Source organism: Sarcophilus harrisii, chromosome 4 (assembly GCF_902635505.1).
Source record: "Sarcophilus harrisii chromosome 4, mSarHar1.11, whole genome shotgun sequence".
NCBI lineage: Eukaryota > Metazoa > Chordata > Mammalia > Dasyuromorphia > Dasyuridae > Sarcophilus > Sarcophilus harrisii.
Window position 1 is genome coordinate 335,472,473 of NC_045429.1, and position 19,372 is coordinate 335,491,844.

Consider the following 19,372-nt stretch of genomic DNA (forward strand, 5'->3'; position numbering starts at 1 on the left):
CTTCAACCTCTCTATCTCTCTTCTCTGTCTGTCTCCTCTCTCTGTCTGTCTCTTTTCTCTCTTTCTGTCTCTTCTCTGTCTCTGTCTGTCTCTGTCTCTCCCTTCTCCTGACTCCAGGCTCCAAGTTCCATTCAGAACAATTTTTTTTTTGCTGCTTTCAAGCTGTCCCGCTTCCTTCCTCTTCAAGAAAAGGACTTTCAGATGTTGCAGAAAAAGCTGGACAGGCATCCCTCTGGCTTCCCCTAAATAGAGCTCTCTCTCTCTCTCTCTCTCTCTCTCTCTCTCTCTCTCTCTCTCTCTCATTTGGACTCCCCCACCTCTGCGAAGGAGCTGGGGGTGTGGCCAGGGGCCGGTATAAAGTCCGGGGGAGCTGGGCTGGCCAAGCATTGCTACACTGAGTCCCCCTGGTTGACGGCATCGGGCTGAGAATGCTGCTCACAGGCCCTGCTCCCAGGCACTCTCCCGTTCGGCCAGCTTGCTAAGTTCCTTGACCGTCTCCTTGGTCAGCAGAAGTCTCCTACCTAGGGTTGAACCCCGAAGGACACCTGCCCCAGCCAGCTTCTCTGTGACTTCTGCCGTTGCTGGATCCACCTACCTCTCCTAACTGTTGCTGGCCCTGCTCCTCACCTGCTCACCCCTCCCCTAGCCATGTTGCCCCTCTGCTTTGTGGCTGGGCTGTTGCTAGCCGCTGTGCCAGGACTGTGTCAGGGAGATGAGGCCATCCACTGCCCACCTTGCTCTGAGGAGAAGCTGGCACGCTGCCAGCCTCCAGCGGGCTGTGAGGAGCTGGTCCGGGAGCCTGGCTGTGGCTGCTGTGCCACCTGTGCCCTGAGTAAGGGGATGCCCTGTGGTGTGTACACTGCCCGTTGCGGCTCAGGCCTGCGCTGCTACCCCCCTCGAGGGGTGGAAAAGCCCCTGCACACGCTGATGCACGGACAAGGAATCTGCATGGAGCTGGCAGAGATTGAGGCCATCCAGGACAGTCTGCAGACCACGGGTAAGGAGTCCTCAGCCCCGGCCCTGACCTCCTTGCCCTTTGCCCCTCTACCCTCCTCCCACCTCAGGCCTACTTAGGTTTGGTTTTCTCCAAACCACTACTGCCTGACCATTAACCTCTTCTCTTCTCTTCTCTTTGGCTTGAAGTCCCTTAGTTACCCTATCCTCTTGCCCCCAGGCTCGGGGGGAGTGAAGTTATTTGGTGATGGTGTCCAGACTCAGTGTGGGGCTGGCACAAATCAGAACAACTACCCGAAGAACTGGGGCAGGTAGTCTATGAGAGCCCAGGGCTCTTGTGTCTCTGCAGGGCAGGCTAGGTGGGGTGGTCTCGCTGCTGGCAGGGAAGAGATTCACCAGCCTCAGGTCTCTCAAGCTTCCCCAGCTTCAGGTCTTTGTAATAGGTCAGAGACACTCTGCTCTTTGTCCTGCTGCTTTGGAAGCTGGAATATGCCAAGGGAACAACTGCAGAATCTGGAAGGACAAAGATGGGCAGGAAACTGGGTGGGCACACACACATGTGTGTGCATTTTGGGGGGGAGGGAGGACAAGAGGGAGAAGCACAGCAGTAGGAGAGAGGTAAAGAGTTCCAAGATAGTTCCTGATCCAAGACCTTTCTCCTCTGAATCTGGTTAAAGGTAGATTGGTTAAACATAAGTGATCTTAGGATCCATGTTTGGCAATAAGGTAAAATTCATGGAATTGGAGAGAGCTAGATTAAAGAGGCTTTGAGAAATGATGAAAGAATTTCCCTTCCCCAAAGCCCTCAATCCATCTCCCAGAACTGGGGGAGAAGGGTGTCTGGGGTCATTCAGGGGCACTAGGAAAAGAGATTGGCTGTTTGCCCAATCTGGAATCATTCTCCTTCAATGGCACAAAAATGCTATTCTCCCCTTTCCTGGCAGTTGCCATTTGTAGGGGGTTGGGTAGGAAAACCCTCTCTTTGAATCCACCTGAAGTTTTGGCTCCCAGATCTGGACAGAGGAAAGTTAATGCGAGGCTATTAACTCTTTTGGTGACTAAATACTGGGATCAGAGAACTGAAAAACTGAAAAAAGTATGTTTGAGGAGGGACAATCTCCCCCAACCCCAACTCTGTCTCTCTGTCCCTGTTTTTGTCTGTCTCTCTGACCTTCTCCCTCTCCTCTTCTTTCTTTTCTCTCTCTCTTCTCCCCTACTCTCTCTTTCTCTGTCTCTGTCTCTCTCCTTCCTTCTCTCTCTCTCTTCCTCCCTGTCTCTCCCTCCTTCTTTCTCTCTGTCTGTCTTTCTCTCTCTCTCTTTCTCCTCCTCTCTTCCTCTGTCTCTGTCTCTGTCTTTCTCTTTGTCTCTCCCTCTTTTCTCTCTCTGTTTCTTTCTCTCTCTGTTTCTGTCTGTCTCTTTCTCTTTTTCTCTGTCTCTCTCTTCCTCCTCTCTCTGTCTCTGTTTCTCTTTCTCTCTCCCTTTTCCAAGTGCTTGATACTCTTTCATTGTTAAGTCTTAGTTCCAGACGCTGGGGCTCTGGGCCCCTAAGCTTCCTGACCCTAAAGCCCCAGCCTCTTTGCTTCCTCACTACTCTGCAGCTGGTGGGAGCAGGATGCAGGTTGCTGGGGAAAACAGGAAGGAGACAGCCCTTAGGGGTCCTGACCTAGGTCCTGCCTGTCCCATCAAGTTACTAGACAGGGAAAGGTGGTTTGTGTGTGTGTGTGTGTGTGTGTGTATGTAAGGAGAAAACCAGTTCTGCCTATCAAACATCTCAACTGGCACCTGGAAGAACCAGGAGAGGTAAATTTGAACAGGAGTGACTCCCTACTCACACTTTATTGATTTTGGAAGTGGCAGGGACCAGATAAGGAGAAGATGCACCCCTGCTAGGTTGAGGGTACACAGGGTGGTAACCCCAGCTGAAACACCTCCAGCTCTATGAATGTGGCTGGGTCCCCTTCCCTTTGTATTTGTCTGTTTTAAAGGTATAAATTCTGACTTCAGTTTCAATGGCCATACCAGATATTGGTGGGAGCAGAGTGGTCTGTACAGGCTTCTCTCTGAGCAGATCTGAACCTTGGAGATGAGAACTTTAAAGCAGAAGATTTGGACACACCAGTGTGACTCTTTCAAGGCTTCTCCTCTCAGGTCAAGCCAACAAGCACTTATTAAGCACCTACTATGTACCAGGCACTGTGCTAAGCACAGAGAAGCAAAAAAAAAAATGTAGTCCCTCCTCTCAAGGAGCTCATGGGGAGCTAAACAATACACAAACAAGCTGTTACACTGAATAAAGTGGATAGGTTACCTATTTCTCTCTAGCCAGGAAAGGAGTGGAGAATGAATGACTAATCTTCATCCATAGAGGGGAAGATTACCTCCAAGTCCTTTGGATCATTAAAAGAACGGCATACAAATGACACAGAAAATACCATGTAAACTAACGTGGGAGGCTAGAAGTGTGTAAGTGTGTGTGTTTGTGTGTGAGTGTGTGTGTGTGCAATCAGGCGTGTGTACACACAGGTGCACATTAATTCTTTTGGGCGACAAGATGGCAGTTATGTCCCCATGCCCATGGCCCCATGAGCACCTCATGTTTTCTGTTCCATGCTCTCTCCTTGACAATTCTAAGGGGGAAGGGGAGAAGGTGTCCAATTGGTAAGGTCAGCCAGTGTCCTCCCAGCCCTGCCCTTCCCAGGATTGGATGGTTTAGGCTCGAGACTGGTCCACAGTGGAATGAAAATAACTTGGAACCTTCCAAACACCACCAGCCCCTACATACTGTCCCCAGACAGAGAGTGCCCAGGAGTTCAGGGCCCTGTTGGATCTCTTCCCAGGAAAAACAAGCAGGGGAGACTCCCCCTTTCCTGCCCAGGTCTGTAGGAACAGCCCTGCTGTCCATGTTTGGCCCTAGCTGAGGCTCCCAGCATACTTTTTGCCCTGGTAGAAGAATCTGTTGGAAGCTTCCTACTCACTTCTTCTCACTGAGTTCTCTCTGTTCGCCCAGCTTTGATGCTCAAGCAGCTTTCTTTATTCAGATTCCCTTCAGACAGGGATGCAGCTGGGAGTGAGTGAAGGGAAGTGGGGCAGGGGATGAGCAGGCAGGTTTGGGGTGCCCTTCCATGTGGAACTATCCTGATCCAGCTCCTCACATCTCTCTTTCCTCCCCTCCCCCAGCCTCCTTTCATTTTGAGATTCTCAGCCTATGCATCTGAAGGCAGAACACTCTTCCCCTCCCCCTCTGGCCCCCACCTCCACCCCCCTCCAAGTGGGACAGACAGGTTGTGCATTAACAAAGCAGAGGTTGCCTGAGGTGAGAGGCCATGAAACATCTGCGTAAGAGCTCTGTGAATCTGCTGCCAACAGCAGCAAGAGTTATATGTTGACTATCACCTATTGGCACCTTCTAGTGAGGGCATTGGAGGGGCCTAAAGATAAAAGCAAGATAAGGGACTCTTACATTCTAGCCTGAGTCCTCCCAGGATGGAAAAGGGTAAGGGGGTGGGGGTGGAGCAGGAGGAATGTTGGGCTTGGGTTAATTTTTAATCCCATATAGCAAATAGCATCTCCTCAGTACCAGGAACTTAGTCACCTCATGGGAACAGGGCATTCCCAGAAACTTGCTCCCCTTGGGGGAAACATGGACAGTTGTGGGCAAAAGAAGGGGAGGACTGGGTTGTTTTTTATTTGCTTTTCTCAACTGGTCTATGGGTGCCTTGGGCACTAGGAGCTGTCCATTAAAAAAAACAACAACAGACTCACTGGGGCATGATCTTATAGGACCACAAGTTTAAAACTTAGAGGGGACATTAGAAGTCATTGAATCCTACCCCTTCCCATTTGACAAATGAGGAAACTGAGGTTCCAACAGTTAAAATGATTCAGACCAAGATCACAAAACTAGGGAATGACAGCACTTGGGATAAGTGCTATCACCCCATGATTCTCTGCCTCCATTCTCTTACAGTGACTGGAGTTGGAGGAGGGCTAGGGCGACCAAGCTTCCGGGCTGGGACTCAGGAGGTCTAAATTTTTCGATAGACTTCTAAACTCTATGTCACAGTGGCTCTCTGTATTACAGAGACCTTGGGCAGTTAGTTTTTCTCAGAGACCCGAGTTTTCTGGCTCCAAGACAAAAAGTGAATGAAGACTGAGGGTTCAGAGCCCCTGATAATGACAACTTGCCCCACTTGTGTAGATGATTATGTCTGAAATTCAGAAATGAGTTATAGAGAAGTATCTTATCAGTTTCTGATAGGTCAAGCAAGAGTCCTAAAGGAAGGAAGGGAGAGGATGAAAAATGTGTGTGTGTGTGTGTGTGTGTGTGTGTGTGTGTGCGCGTGCACGCATCAAGAAATGCTAAGGTAAGAATCTGATACCTGGGGGACCATCAAGTAAGAAGGGACACTGGTAGAGAGAAGCAAGCATATGGGGGAACATTAGGGAGGGAACTGGGAGACAATGAAGAAAGGCAAGGGATCTGTGGGAATCTTGGGGCAGAGGGAAGTGGGTTGGAAGGTTGATAAAGGAAAGGAAGAGGATGGGAGGATATTAGTGGGGAGAGATAGGGAATTGTGTGATTTTAGTATCTTTTCAGTCACAAACAAACGATAAACCAAATTCTGTGCTAGTAAACATATGATTAAGAAAAAAAGCATCTTCTCTTTGAGCCCTATATTCTGGGCCTTACTCTCTGAGGTCAGTAGTGCTGTCTAATAGGAATGGGTACTCTCTTGGAGCCAAGCTTGAGAGGAAGGGACTGGGCTGATCACTTTGTCCTCTGCTGAGCCCCCTTTCTCAATGACAGAGCTTGGATGCCTGCCCAGGTGCTGAGTGCCCCACCCAGTGTGGTACCCAGTGTGGGTGGTCTTGGCTCCAGCCAGGGGGAAGCAGAGGGAGGAGCAGCCTCTTTTGGCTGGTGATTTTGGCAGTGGTTTGTTGGAGGGAAGGTTCCATTGGCCCAACTTATGAGTCCCCTCCCTTACGGGGTCTAAAGATGGCTGGAGTGAGGGAAGACAGAGTCAAGAGGATAAAGGGCCTTATGGAGGGATTTGAGGGGAAGAATAAAGTCATGTAGAAAGAAGAAGAGGAAGACCATAGAGCTGGTTCTTGCTACCTCCATCAATCCTGGGCTGGGAGTTATCCATTCAGTTGGATTCAATTTGGGGTCATTTTTCTTCCTAACCTATCAGAGCTGAGACTGTCTTCATCAGTTACTGGATGATGGTCTAACTGTTTTAATTCAAGACAAGAAGCTTGGTAAGGTGAAATTATTTACCTCAGGAATCCCACCATTCAAATAAGCCTTTCTGAGGGTCAGCTTTGAGGTATCTAGGGCTGTACTATCTAGAGGAGGAGTGATTCTGCCACATGGCAATGGGAAATGTACACTGGAGTCTGAGGTGGCAGGCAGTGATGGCACCTTAGTGATAGAGCTGGGTCTGGTCCATTTTGAATCCTGGTCAGTACTTTAGAGAGCTGCCCCCTTGGCACTTCCAAAAAGCCCAATAAGGGAAAAGAGGTACAGGTAAAGCATGGAAGACAGATGAAGGTTTGATTCCCCGGTTTTAGGAGCAGAAGGATTCCTGTTAGGAGAGGGACTATCAAATATCAACAAAGGGAAAAAGTTAGTCTGTCCCTGAACCTCGGAGGGGAGATGTCACTGAACATGTTTACGTGTTTGTATGTGCGTGTGTATAGTTAGACATACCATACTGAATTAACCCCAGAATTCTCTCTCATTGATGATAACAGAAGCCTTGTCTGTGGGAGAACAGAACTGCACTCCTTGACCTTTCTGACAAAAGGTTAGGCATGAATCCTAAATACCTCTGTTTCTCTTAAAAATACAAAACAAAAAAAAAATCCTAAAACCCCTTAAGCTTCTTTCCCATTATGTGGGACATTCTTATTTTTGGTTTTGTTTTGTTTAAAACAGAGTTCTTTATCATATTTGTATGTATGTGTGTATATGTGAGTGTGTACCCTGAGACCCCCTGAGAAATCAAGTGAAGTCCTAGGACTTGTCCTCCTCAGAATAATATTCTTCAATATATAGGACCACAAAGGAAACCAATTATATTGAAATACAATAATGAAAATATTTTTAAAAAAACCAAGTTCACAGAACTCAGGTTAAGAATCTTTGGACCAAAATGACCCAAGCATCTCAGGAATACCCTTGAGTGCCATGATCCCTGGATATGTTCTGTAAATCTCCATGGATATCTTTGAATCCTTCATAGTGTTAGAGGATTTGGTCCTATTCCTTCTCAGCTTTTGTCTTTGTAGGTTTTTTATTTTTGTTTTGTTTTTATTGGGAGCCTCTTCTTTCTCCCTCTTTCTATTTCCCCTTTTCTTTGGATCTTCGATACTGACCTTAGATAAATGCTGACAAAGAAATCCCTACAGTGTCTTATAGTTGTAAACAACAGCCTCATGGAGTGGGTAGGGGAGGTATTCGTAATTGTATCTGGCAGATGAAGAAGTTGAGGTCCAAATTGGGGAAGTAGTTTCCATCAGTCTCAGAGATAGTGACTGTCAGAATCAAGACTGGAACTGAGCTGGGGCAGCTAGCTGACACAGTAGATAGAGTACCAGTCCTCAAAAGCTTAACAAGGGTTAAGCTAGCTGTGTGACTTTGGGCAAGTCATTTAACCCTAATTGCCTTGCCAAAAAAAACCAAAACAAAAACATAAAAAACCCCCTGGAACTGTGTGACCTGCTTTGCAGGTTTAATTTCCTTTCTTCTACACCAGATGGTTTCATAACTCTTTAGAGCCAAGTCAATTGACATCATCTCCCATTTAAAGGTCTCCTCTTTGAGGAGCCACTGTGATTGTATATGGGTGGAAAATGCTATTTTTCATTTTATTTCAAGGTGACAAGGATGTCCAATATTTTATGGGTCTTTTTGTTCACAAGAACAAGAGGGATGATGATTGGGGAACAGTTTGTAATGATTCCTAGACCCCTTTGTTGGGTTGTAAAAGAGAGTACAGAGCCTTTAAAGCTAGTTTGGAGACTTTTTCCTTAAATATATTACCTTTTACTTAGCCACAAGGAAATTCATTTGCTGCCTTTCTGCCTACTTGTACAGATTTGTGAGGTCATCCTATGATTCATAGAATCATAAGATTTAGAGCTGGAAGAAACCCTGATCCACATCACTCACCCCCAACTCTCTTTATTTTTACAGATAAAAAAAACTGAGGCCCATCGAGTTGAACATTTTGCCTAAGATCATACGGATAGTGAGCAGCAAATTAGGGATCCAAACTCAGATTTTTGGGTTCTTTCCCCAGAACAAAGTTTTATGTCTCTGTAGATTTTGAGAGCTCCCTGTGGACTTTCCTTTCTAGATAATTAGTAAAGAAATGTTAAATAAGATGAGACCAAGGATCAGTTCCTGAGATTACTTCCTTTTGTGTCCAGAAAAATACCCATTTATCCCTATCCTTTGTTCCTATCTCTAAGCCTATCCCTGGATAAAACATTTTTCCCAATCTCATGGTGACTCACTTGGAATAGTCTTTGGTGTGGAACCAAGTCAAAGGCTTTTTGAAAGTCTGATTTCCTCCCTGGTTGGTTTCCTTTTGTCCACTTTTTAAAAAAAAAAATCTTCCTCCTCCCCTCCTCCTTCAAAGAACTCAGAGAATAAAAGGAGAGCTGAAACCTGGATTTGGCTGGGGCTAAAAAATGCCATTTGACCTAAAGGCAGCACTGGGATAGTTGCCACGCCTGGAGGAACCTGTAACCTCCTTGAGAAAAAAAAAAAGGCTCTGACACAAACCAGATGTGGCCTTCTGTTAAGCTGCCAACATCTGGAATTCTGGCGAGAGTTTTTTACTCGGTCTGACTATGGACTGCCAACATTGAAGTTTTTAGAGGTGGCCCTATTCACGAGGGGGTGCTTTTAACTTCTTTCTTCATCCTAAACTATTATCTTCATTTTTGATGAAGAGAAAGAATATCAGTTTGACTTGACTAGACCTAAGAGATAGGTTTGGATTCAGTTGGAGTCTTCCGGGGATCCAAGAGAGAGGATAAAAATTCAAATATATTTCTTCCTTTTTTTCCCATGAAAGATCTGGCTTTGGTTGTAGATGTCCTTCTCCAAGTGGACTGAAGGCATATACATGGGTCAGGGTTTCTGTCTTTCTGTATTAATCTCTGACTTTGTCTTTCTCTCTTTCCTACCCTCCCACCCTACCTCCTCCATTTCTTTCTTTCTTTTTCTGTCTCTCCCTGTCCCTTTCTCTGTCTCTCTGTCTTTGTCTCTGTCTGTTTCTCTCCTTTTTTCTTGTTTGACACACACACATATCCATATTCCCCTTCTTATGCTTGTATATATCCATGAATTTGACATACCCCCCTCAATCATTCAGGCTCACACTGTTTCACACTTTCCCAGACATCCCTGATTACTAACTCAGACCCACATACAATCATTCAAAACTCATATACCAACACCCTAATACACACTCACACATATCCAATCACACCCATGAGCCGAATTCAAGTTGAGTCACACACACACACACACACACTCACACTCACACTCACACTTCCTTCCTCCCACCTAACCCATGGAGAGAGCCATTTTGGGCCCAGTTTGACATCATTAGTGGAAATTTTGATTCGGACCTTTTGGAAGGAGGTCAGAAGAGCCAGAGGCTCTGGGAATCCCCCTGGACTTGGCCCAGCCAGCAGCATGAAAAAGCATAAAGGGAGGTGGGGCCAGGTCCGACAGGTTGACAGGAGACAGGGAAGGGAGGGCCAGTGAGCGGCTGGAGCAGAGAGCAGACCTGCAGGCCTTGGACCTCCCTGCTAGGCCTCCAGAGACCCTTCTGGACTGTCTGGGCAGCTCTTGTTAGTGAATCATCTCTAGACCAATTCAGATTCAGGGACTTGAACATGAATATTCTTCCTGGAGGAGAGGCAAAGGTGGGAAAGCACAAGAAGATTGTGTTTGCCACGCCCACAGAAGGCTAAGTATATACCCCTAGTTCGGGCTCATGGCCAGTGTCCTAGAGCTTAGGCCAGTGCTTTTCCCTCCCCATTTGGTTAAGGACTAACAGGTGAGATAGCCCTGCCCTAAACGGGCAAGATACCCTAATTCCCTGGGGGGAGTCTCCCCCTTGGATGAATGAAAAGCAATAAAATCATAGATGGAAGGAACCTTAGAAGACACCAAGTCAAAAGCCCTCTTGAAGAAACTGAAACCCAGAGAGGTTAAGGAGTTGTTCAGTTATATTTGATTCTTTGGGACCCCGAGGACCACAGCCTGCCAATACTTATCTTGACAAAGGAACTGGAATGATTTGCCATTCCCTTCTCCAGTGGATTAAGGCAAACAAAGATGGCTTGCCCAGAGTCACATAGTTAGCAAGTGTCTGAGGCTGGATTTGAATTCAGGTCTTCCTGACTTCAGACCCAGTGCTCCACCCCCTGTGCCATCCAGCTGATTCCATGTTAAGTATTTAACTTAGCTAGCATTTATGTATAGTACTTTAAAGTTTGCAAAACATTGTATATAGCTTATTTGATCCCCCCATCCCTGTGAAGGATGGGCGATGATTATCCTCATTTTCATACAAAGAAACTGAGGTTCTGAGAGGTTAAGGGATTTTTCCAAGATCAGGTGACTAGTAAGTATTTGAGGCAGGCTCCAAACTCAGGATTTTCTGATTTTAGGTCAAATACTGTATCCCAGTGAGCCACTGGGAGACTTGAGTGGGGGGCAGAGGGAAAGGTTGTGCAGTTAGTCTTGGTCCCCCATCTTTGACACTGACCCGCTTTTTTCCCCCACCACACAGACAAGGAGGAAAGTGAGCACCCCAACAACAGTTTCAGCCCCTGCAGCAGCCACGACCGCAAATGCCTGCAGAAGCACTTAGCCAAAATCCGGGGCATGAACAGCAACAGCGGCAAGATGAAGAGCCTCGCGAGTGCAGTCCACCGGGAAGAGAGTCGACCCATGGTGAGCCTCCTCCTCTTCCTCCTCCTCCCAAACCCAGATAATTTTCAGTTAGGGACATGCATTCAACAAATGTTTACTAAGCACAAGGAATAACCAAGGTTCTTCCTGCTTACTCATTTTACTGTAGCATGTATGACTAACCATCATCTCACAGTTTTCTCCCTTCTTCCCTTCCCTTTTCCTTCCTTTCCTGCCCTTTACTTTAATGTGCCTCATCCTCTTCCTAATCCCTCTCAAGAATCTGTTCTTCTCTAGTGGGCCCTTGGTCCTTTACCATATTCCCAGTCTCCTCCAGATCTTGATATTTTCTTTCAGGTTGTCCCCTGTTCTTGGTGCTCTCCTCCAGGTTCTCCATCCCTCTCTCTTTTTCTCTTGTGTCCTATCCCTTGATCATTTCCTTCAGTATCCCTTGTGCCCTGGTACCTTCCTTCACTATTTCTTCCCTTCAGCCTTTGTGCCTCTTTCCCAGGATCTTCCCAAACCCACTCCTCTTATCAAATGTCCTCCCAATCCTTCTTTCCCTCACTACCTCTGTGGCTCCCCAAACTCCTCTCTGTTTCAGCTTTCTTCTCCTTTGGTTCTTATTCTTATTGTAGCAGTGCACTCAGACCCAACCCTTGTCCCTCCTCCCCTAGATGTTCCCATACCTGTCCCTCCTCTCCTAGCCGTTCCCATACCTCCCAGGTCCTCCCTCCTTCCCCATACACTCAGGGAGCCTTGAGCTCAGGTTGTGTGACTTCGATTACCCCTTGCAGGCTCAGGGTTCTTGTCAGAGTGAACTACATCGGGCTCTGGAGCGGCTGGCAGCATCTCAGGGTCGTACCCACGAGGACCTATACATGATCCCCATTCCCAACTGTGACCGAAATGGCAACTTCCACCCCAAGCAGGTAAGTCATGAGTCATGGCTTCCAACACTTCCCACCGATCTCCAATCCCTGTCTTCTCCCAAGGTCACCGACTCCCAAACCCAGCAGAAATCTAGACCCCAACCCTAATTCTAATGAGAACCTTTATCTTGACCTCAAGTCCTACCACAATTTTGAGGCCAACTTTGATCCCAACCTTGCCCTAACCGCAACCCTGAACCATGAGCCATGAGCATTGGAAGGGTGGGACCTGAGAGCCCCAGGAGCATAATTTTAGGACTGGAAAGGATCTTAGAGGTCATCTATCCAAAATCTTCATTTTTACCCATGATGAAATGGAGATGAAGCACCTTACCTAAGGTCCAGCAAGTGATAAATGGCAGTCTTAGAGTCTGAATCCAAATTCATCCTACTTTCCGTTGAGATGATAATCACTCTGCAAGCATAGAGATCATGAAGTGGATGGAACACTGATCTAGAGTCAGGAAGATGAGTTCAAATCAAGCCTCAGATACACTACAGCTGTGACCCTAGGCAGTCACTTAACTGCTACTTGCCTCAGTTTCTCCATTGTAAAATAGGAATAATATAAGCACCCCCTTCCTTTTTTTTTTTTTTTTTTTTTTTTTTTGCTGAGGCAATTGGGGTTAAGTGACTTGCCCAAGGTTACATAACTAGGAAGCATTAAATGGACTAGATTTGAACTCCCAAACCCAGATAATTTTCAGTTAGGGACATGCATTCAACATGACTCCTGAAGTCAGGAGGACCTTTTATCCACTGCACCACCTAGCTACCCGCAATAAGCACCTACTTCCTAGGATTATTGTAAAGATCAAATAAGATGACATTTGTAAAATGTTTGGCACAGTGCCTGGCACACAGTAAGTGCTTAATAAATGCATGTTTCTTTCCTTCCCTTCTTCTTTCCCTCATTTCTTTCTTCCTCTCCTTAGTTTTTTCTCTTCCTTAGTTCCCTTCTTTTCTTCTTTCCTTCCTTTCTTCCTTTCTTCCTTCCTTCTTTCCTTTCTATCTTCCTTCTTACCTTCTTTCCTACCTTCTTTCTTTCCTTATTTCCATAACTACATAAGTTGAGAGACCGTTCTTGGGTTGGACATTTTCCAGAAGAACATCTTCTGGACTCTTATATCAAGATGTGGGACATTTCTGAACAAAATAAGCAGGAAGATCACTTAGTCTAATTCTGTCCTTTAAGATCAGTGGGCTCCAGATCTAGAGCGACTGCTCATATGAGATGAGTCATATAAGGCCATTTTGTTAGATAGGCACTAGAACTTTATTTCTTGCCTCCCTAGTCTAGATGATTATGGTAGACTGTCTTTATACTTTACCTGTGTATGTTTTAGTCTGGCCATCTTACTGGTTGCTAACTGCTTTGTAGATGTGTGGCCCCAGCCTGATGTCCTGGTCACTGGAGGCTTGAGATTTTAGTTCCTTCTTTCTTGGAGTTAAGAAAAAATCAATCTGACTGGACCAGGATGGAGTTATGGTCAGCTTCTTCACCTGTCCTGATCCCCACCAACTTAAGAGTTTATGAAAAGAAGCAGGGTTCCTCCTCCTGCTTCTGGACAGGTAGAGGATAGCCAGGCTATGATTCTCAGTTTTGCTGTCATATTGCTGTATGATTTTTAAAAAGTCACCTCTTCTGAAAAATGAGGGAGTTGGTCTAAATATGTTTCATAACTTTTTCCAGCCATAATCCTATGATTTTAATAAGGTTGTACTTGAACCCAATGAAAACTAAATTTTACAGCTAAAGATCTGAACTTGGTCAAAGCTGAACATGGGATCAGAGATTTAGAAGTATCTAGTCCAATTTTCTTATTTGTAGATAAGGAAATTGATATTCAGACAGGTTGTGACTTGAACAAAGTCACATAGCTATTAGTATGAAGTAGGATTTGAACCCTGACTCTAAGCTCATGTGGTCTGTCAGAAAGGATCCAACATGGAATTTGACCTCCTCCCACACCCAGTTTCCACAAATATCAGGATGATGGAGGTCTTTGTGATTGGTTACAAGGAACCAAAACTTAGCCAACCCCACCTGTGCTATCATTCCCATTCCCACTCCCACTCCCAAGAAGCCCTTTTAATTTATACCCTTCTGACCAAAGAAACAATAGACTTGGTATTCTTGGCCCCAGAAAGCAGGATTAGGAAAAGTGAATGGAATTTACAGAGAGACAAATTTAGACTTAATTGAAATGAAAACTTCCCCAAAATTAGAGCTATCAAAATGAATAGAAAAAGTTGATTTTCTTTCATATAGGGTTTTTCTTTTTAACTGGGTAACCATTTGTTGGGAATATTGTACAGGAGATTCCAGCATAGGTAAGGGTTAGATTAGTTGGCCTCTGAGATTCTGTCATTTTATTTCCATATTTCACTGAGTAATCCATGAATCAGATAATTAACATGTATTAAGCATATATTATATGTCAGACACTGTGATGAGCTCTGGAGATACAAAATGAGGCAAAAGAGTCCCTATTTTCAAGGAGCTTACAATTTAATGGAAGTGTATGGAAGAATAGAAATCATGCTTGCTCTGCTAGCACATAATAGTCAGAACTCTGGAGGTAAATCCTCTAAATGGAAGCTGTAGTATAGGGAAAAGAAAGTTGGCTTTAGAATCAGGAAGACATGGATCCAAGGCTTGCCTTGGATTCTGGACAAGTCATTAGATCTCCAGATAACTCCATAAGACTGAGTTTTAGAGAAAATGCTTATGTATAATGTGATAGTTTTTTTATCTGGAAGTTCTCTATGGTAACGAAAGCAGGACTAGGCTTCCTAAAAAATAAACTGTCAAATTTTACCTTCATATAATCTCAGCCCTAACTGAACAACTAACACTCTCTCTCTCTCTCTCTCTCTCTCTCTCTCTCTCTCTCTCTCTCTCTCTCTCTCTCTCTCTCTCTCTCACACACACACACACACACACACCATCATCATTCCTTCTTCTTTCCAGTCCTTAAATACACCCTCAATCTTCCAGCAGTTTGCCAGCTCCCTGTTTTGTGTTCTGTACACTCTTGAGGTCAGCTAGGTGGTGCAGTGCATAGAATGCCAGGCTTGGAGTAAGCAAGACCTGAGTTAAAATCCAGCTTCAGACACTCACTAGTTGTGTGATCTTGGCTAAATCATTTAACCCTGTTAACCTCAGCTTCCTCATCCATAAAATGAACTGGAGAAGAAAATGACAAATCCATTGTCTCTGGCAAGAAAATTCCAAATGGGATCATGAAGAGTCTGAAAGGATTGAATAACAATATTGTTTCAAATTATTTTTATTTATTTATATTATTCATTTAAAAAAATTCTTTCCCTCTACTTCTCTACCCATTGAAAAGGCAAGAAGTGTGATATCAATTATATAAACAACAATGCTCTTGACAGGCTATCTGATGTGATGAATGAGATAACTAGACTCAGAATTAGGAAAACCTGGGTTCAAAAACTGCATTTGATAATATTTAGCTGTGTGACGATACCAGCATTCATTCATCCACTCTGTGCCTCTGTTTCCTCATCTATAAAATTAAGAGGCAGAATGGATGGCCTCTTTGGTCCCTTCCAGCTCTTAAATCTATGATCCTTTGAAAACCAGTTTCTTTTGGTTGATAGATCAAAGACCAAAGGACCTCTTAATGCTATTGCTATCACCTTGGCTTTGTGACTAGGTCAAAGAGGGGGGCTGTATCTGGGTTTGACCTTTTTCTATATGTGTAATAACCCCTCACTGCCCTTGTCTCTGACAGTGCCATCCAGCCCTGGATGGGCAGCGGGGGAAATGCTGGTGTGTAGACCGGAAGACAGGAGTGAGGCTCTCTGGAGGGCTGGAGCTGAGAGGAGAGTTGGACTGCCATCAGGCGTCGGAGAGCCTCCGAGATTGAGCTGTTTGAGGCCCACAGGCAGGGGTTCCCCAAGTACCACCCCCACCCCAAAATACCAAGGAACCCACTGAGTCTGTGTTTGAATTGGGGAGGGTGGAGGGAGATCACAGAGTCCTTTTTTCCTCCTCCCTGACCTGGCCTTAATTTCTAATCCAGATTTCTCCCCTTGGTGTGAGTGTGCCCCTTAAGAAATCCTTCTTTGGGCTCTGGTAGCCCAAGATCAGGGAGTATGTAGACTTCCATGGCTATATCCCCAAATTGATCCTGAATTCCAGTCTTCAGCCTCCTGGGGAAGAATGCTCCTCACCCTCTTAGTCTGGTGGGCCAGGGGAATGGGTACCAGAAAAGGGTTGGTCTGTAGAAGAGAATTCTCAGTCTAGAAAGAATACTATAGAGGCAGCTCCGTGTAATGGTTAGAGAGCTGACTGTAGTACCAGGAGAACCTGGGTTCCAGACTGGCTGTGTGACTCTAGGCAAGTTAATTAATCTTTTAATTCTTAAAGACTCCAAGTTACAGAGAAGAAGTCAACTTGCACTACTAAAGAGAATTTCCTTTCTTGGAAACTCCTATACCAGTGCCGTCACAGATCCAGTCCCTGTCCTGGAAAAAGTAATAGGGAGAAGACAAACACTTGGTCCAATTCTTCTAGCCACTTTGGGCCTTAGGGTAGGTAGGGAGTTTGGAGATGGTCCAAATGCAGTTTTTGTGGGTCAAGGGTGAGGATAGGGAAAGAGAATTGTGAGATTCAGCCAACAATCCCCACCCCCCTAAGTTCTTCTCAATCAAGTAGGCAACTAGATTTTTTGCTTTTTTTTGCTCCCCATGCCCAAAGATTCTCCTCCTCCTTCCTGTCCCCTACTGACTTCTTGCTTTAGGTGCCCTGGCCATTGGCTTCCTGCAAGATCAGGTCCTGTGTTGCCTCCTATAGCCCAGGCAAAGAAGAGAGTACATTGGTAAATCACTTAGCCAGGAGACTCATATTCACACTGACTGGGGTGGTTCTTTGGGTTAAGGGGGAAGGGAGTGGAGGCAGGGGGAAAGCAGGCTTGAGGAGGGACTAGTAAGTCAGCAAAGAATCAGTAGTCAAGATTTCAGGCACTATTGGACTTCAGGTCTCCTTCCCCATCCTGGCCCAGCTTTCCTGCTCTTCCCCCTTGTCCTATGCAGCATCTCCTTCCTGATGGCCAGCCTGGCCAGGCTTTTCCCTGTTACTTCTGTGGGACACACTACTCTGAAGACATGCCAGTTTTCTTCCAGCAGACGGCGGGTCACCGAACCATGTTTTGCATAGGGACCTACCAAATCAGCAATTAGTGATGTTTGCTTGTTGTTGTATGTGTGTGGTTTTTTTTTAAACAAAACAAAACAGAAAAATATCCCAGTGATGTCGTCTGATTGATTTATTTTTGATAACCTGGTAGGGTGAGGGAGGAAGTTGAAGATTAAGAGGCTTGGGTGAGATAAGGACATTTCTCAAACTTTGGGCCTGTTAACTCTTTTCAACAGAGACAATTTCTTTAACCAACCCCATACACCAAGTCCAATGCCATTCACATAGGAGAATACTGACATTTATATAAGTCTTGAGAGGCTGTGTGAAATAAAGAAGGAAGGGCCAATCTTGGGGGCAGGAAGATCTGATTTCTGTCTCTGATTTATACTGGCTATGTGATAGTGGAAGACAAAGGAAAGAGCCCTGGTTCTGGAATCAGAATTTTTGGGTTCAAATTCCACCTTTTGTCGTTCTGGTTTTGGTTCCTGATTTATAAAATGAAGCAGCTCACCTAGATCTCTTCCAGTTCTAGATTATATATATATATATATATATATATATATATCCAGCAGCTAATCATTTGACCTCTTAACCTGCACCCAAGCAATTCTCCAGGATTATAGGGTTCAGATACACTGTATCTTTGCAGCAATTTCCATGCCAGGAATACATCAATCAAATCAAAGATCTGAATGTCTCAAAAATATTATATATATATATATATATATATGATACATAAGATAATATTTTTTAAAAAGCCCTATGTAGACTTAAAGGTTTACAAAGTACCTTCCTCACAAAAGCCATGTAAATTCATCTTGCCTACTCCAAAGAGGGATGGCTATCAATTCTGTTCTGGGAGTGGTGAACAACATGCTATGGAGAGGGAAAGCTGGAAGGAAAACAAAATCAGGCCTTAGCAGGAGATGTGGAGCCAATCTGGACTGCATCTTTTTCTGGGAAGGGCTGATGGTGGTAAAGTTCAGGCTGAGCTGGCTCAGGAAGAGGATCAGATTTCTTCTGTTTAATTTGTTAACCTGGTGGTTGGGGGTACCACTAGGGAGAGGATTGTCTGGGTGTATGTGGGGAGACCGACCAGAAGTTCTGTGCTTTTTTGACTATCTTTTGGTCCCCAGTACAGATAGTCCCCTGTCTCCTATCCTGGAGGTGTGGAATTTTTAAGCATGTAAGTGTTTTGGTGGAAGGGAGGAGGAAATATGGGGTATGACTCTCTTTCTTATTAAACAGAGTTTATGAGGCTGTGGACTCTTAAGAACTTCACTGAATTTTTGGTAAATGTGAAGTTAGAATCAGAAAGGGTCAGGAAGATCTGGGTAAGACTCCTGTTTCAGACACTTGCTAACTGTGGTGTTAAATTATTAAATGAAGTTAAAATGGTGGGGGGAGGAAGATCAAACTTAAACTCAAGAAGAAGGATTTTAGTTTTTAACACAGCCTCTCACCCTCCCTCCCCCCCCTCCCCAAGGAGGGGGATCATTGAGGACCTAAAGTTATTAGACCTGGACTTAGTCTAGAGTATCTGAATATTAAGGTCTTAACTTTTTTTGCCTTAATTTCCTCATCTGTAAAATGAGAATGTAGTACCTGAGCATCTCTTAGGTGCTTTTTGTCTCTAAACTGGCCATCCAAGGGCTCTTATAATCAGTAGCCCTTCTCCCCATGGCTGGACTATGCCCAAAGAGATAAGTTTGTTATGGTGGGTGACAGCTCTCTTCCTATCTCAAAGACAGCTGGCAACTTTAATACACAGACCACATGGTCTTCTCTTTTCATCTGTTATCTTTCTCTTTAGGTTCCCAGCTGAGGGAGATTTTAGGCATTATCTAGGATAGTGGTTGTCAAACTTTCTGTTCCTGTGACTCCTTTACACTCTTAAAAATTATTGGGGGCCCCTCCCCGACAAACTGTTTTTGTTTACATGGGTTATAGCTACAAATGTTCATTCTACAAGAAATTAAAATGTTTTAGTATTATTATGAACATAATTTTAATCTTTTAAAAGGATCTTGGGGAGCCCCAGGATCCCAAGGCCACATTTTGAGAAATGCTGATCTGGGTGGACCCTTCTCATATAAAAGATGAGAAAATTGACTCCCTAAGAAGAGAAGTGACTTTGCCCAGAGTGACATAGGTCAGATATTAGAGCCAAGATTCAAGCCTCAGATTCCAAGTATAGTGTTCTTTGTCCTATATCTCTGACTCCCTTAGAGAACTAAGTCGATTCTTGGGTTACTCTGCCAGGCCCAACCCACAGGCCCCTTTCCATCTTCCCTCCCCTTGTGGTTTATGACAGAGTGTGTGAGTGTGAGGATGGTTGGCAAGTTTAATAAGCTCTAGACCACCAAGCTATAC

At 44.9% G+C, this 19,372-nt stretch overlaps 1 protein-coding gene across 1 annotated transcript; it reads left to right on the forward strand.

Annotated features, from left to right (window-relative positions):
- The first annotated feature begins 373 nt into the window (after positions 1 to 373).
- IGFBP4 (insulin like growth factor binding protein 4) lies at positions 374 to 17,108 on the forward strand. The gene is made up of 4 exons (XM_003768254.4): positions 374 to 997; positions 10,773 to 10,936; positions 11,692 to 11,826; positions 15,591 to 17,108. Exons 1-4 carry the CDS (start codon positions 649 to 651, stop codon positions 15,723 to 15,725), a joined length of 783 nt encoding a protein of 260 aa, XP_003768302.1. The 5' UTR covers positions 374 to 648; the 3' UTR covers positions 15,726 to 17,108.
- Positions 17,109 to 19,372: the final 2,264 nt, after the last annotated feature.

Coding starts and splice junctions, on each gene's coding strand:
- IGFBP4 (XM_003768254.4), top strand. CDS start 649: ATGTTGCCCCTCTGCTTTGTGGCTGGGCTGTTGCTAGCCGCTGTGCCA. Junction 998..10,772: donor GGACAGTCTGCAGACCACGG/GTAAGGAGTCCT, acceptor CCCACCACACAG/ACAAGGAGGAAAGTGAGCAC. Junction 11,827..15,590: donor GCAACTTCCACCCCAAGCAG/GTAAGTCATGAG, acceptor TGTCTCTGACAG/TGCCATCCAGCCCTGGATGG.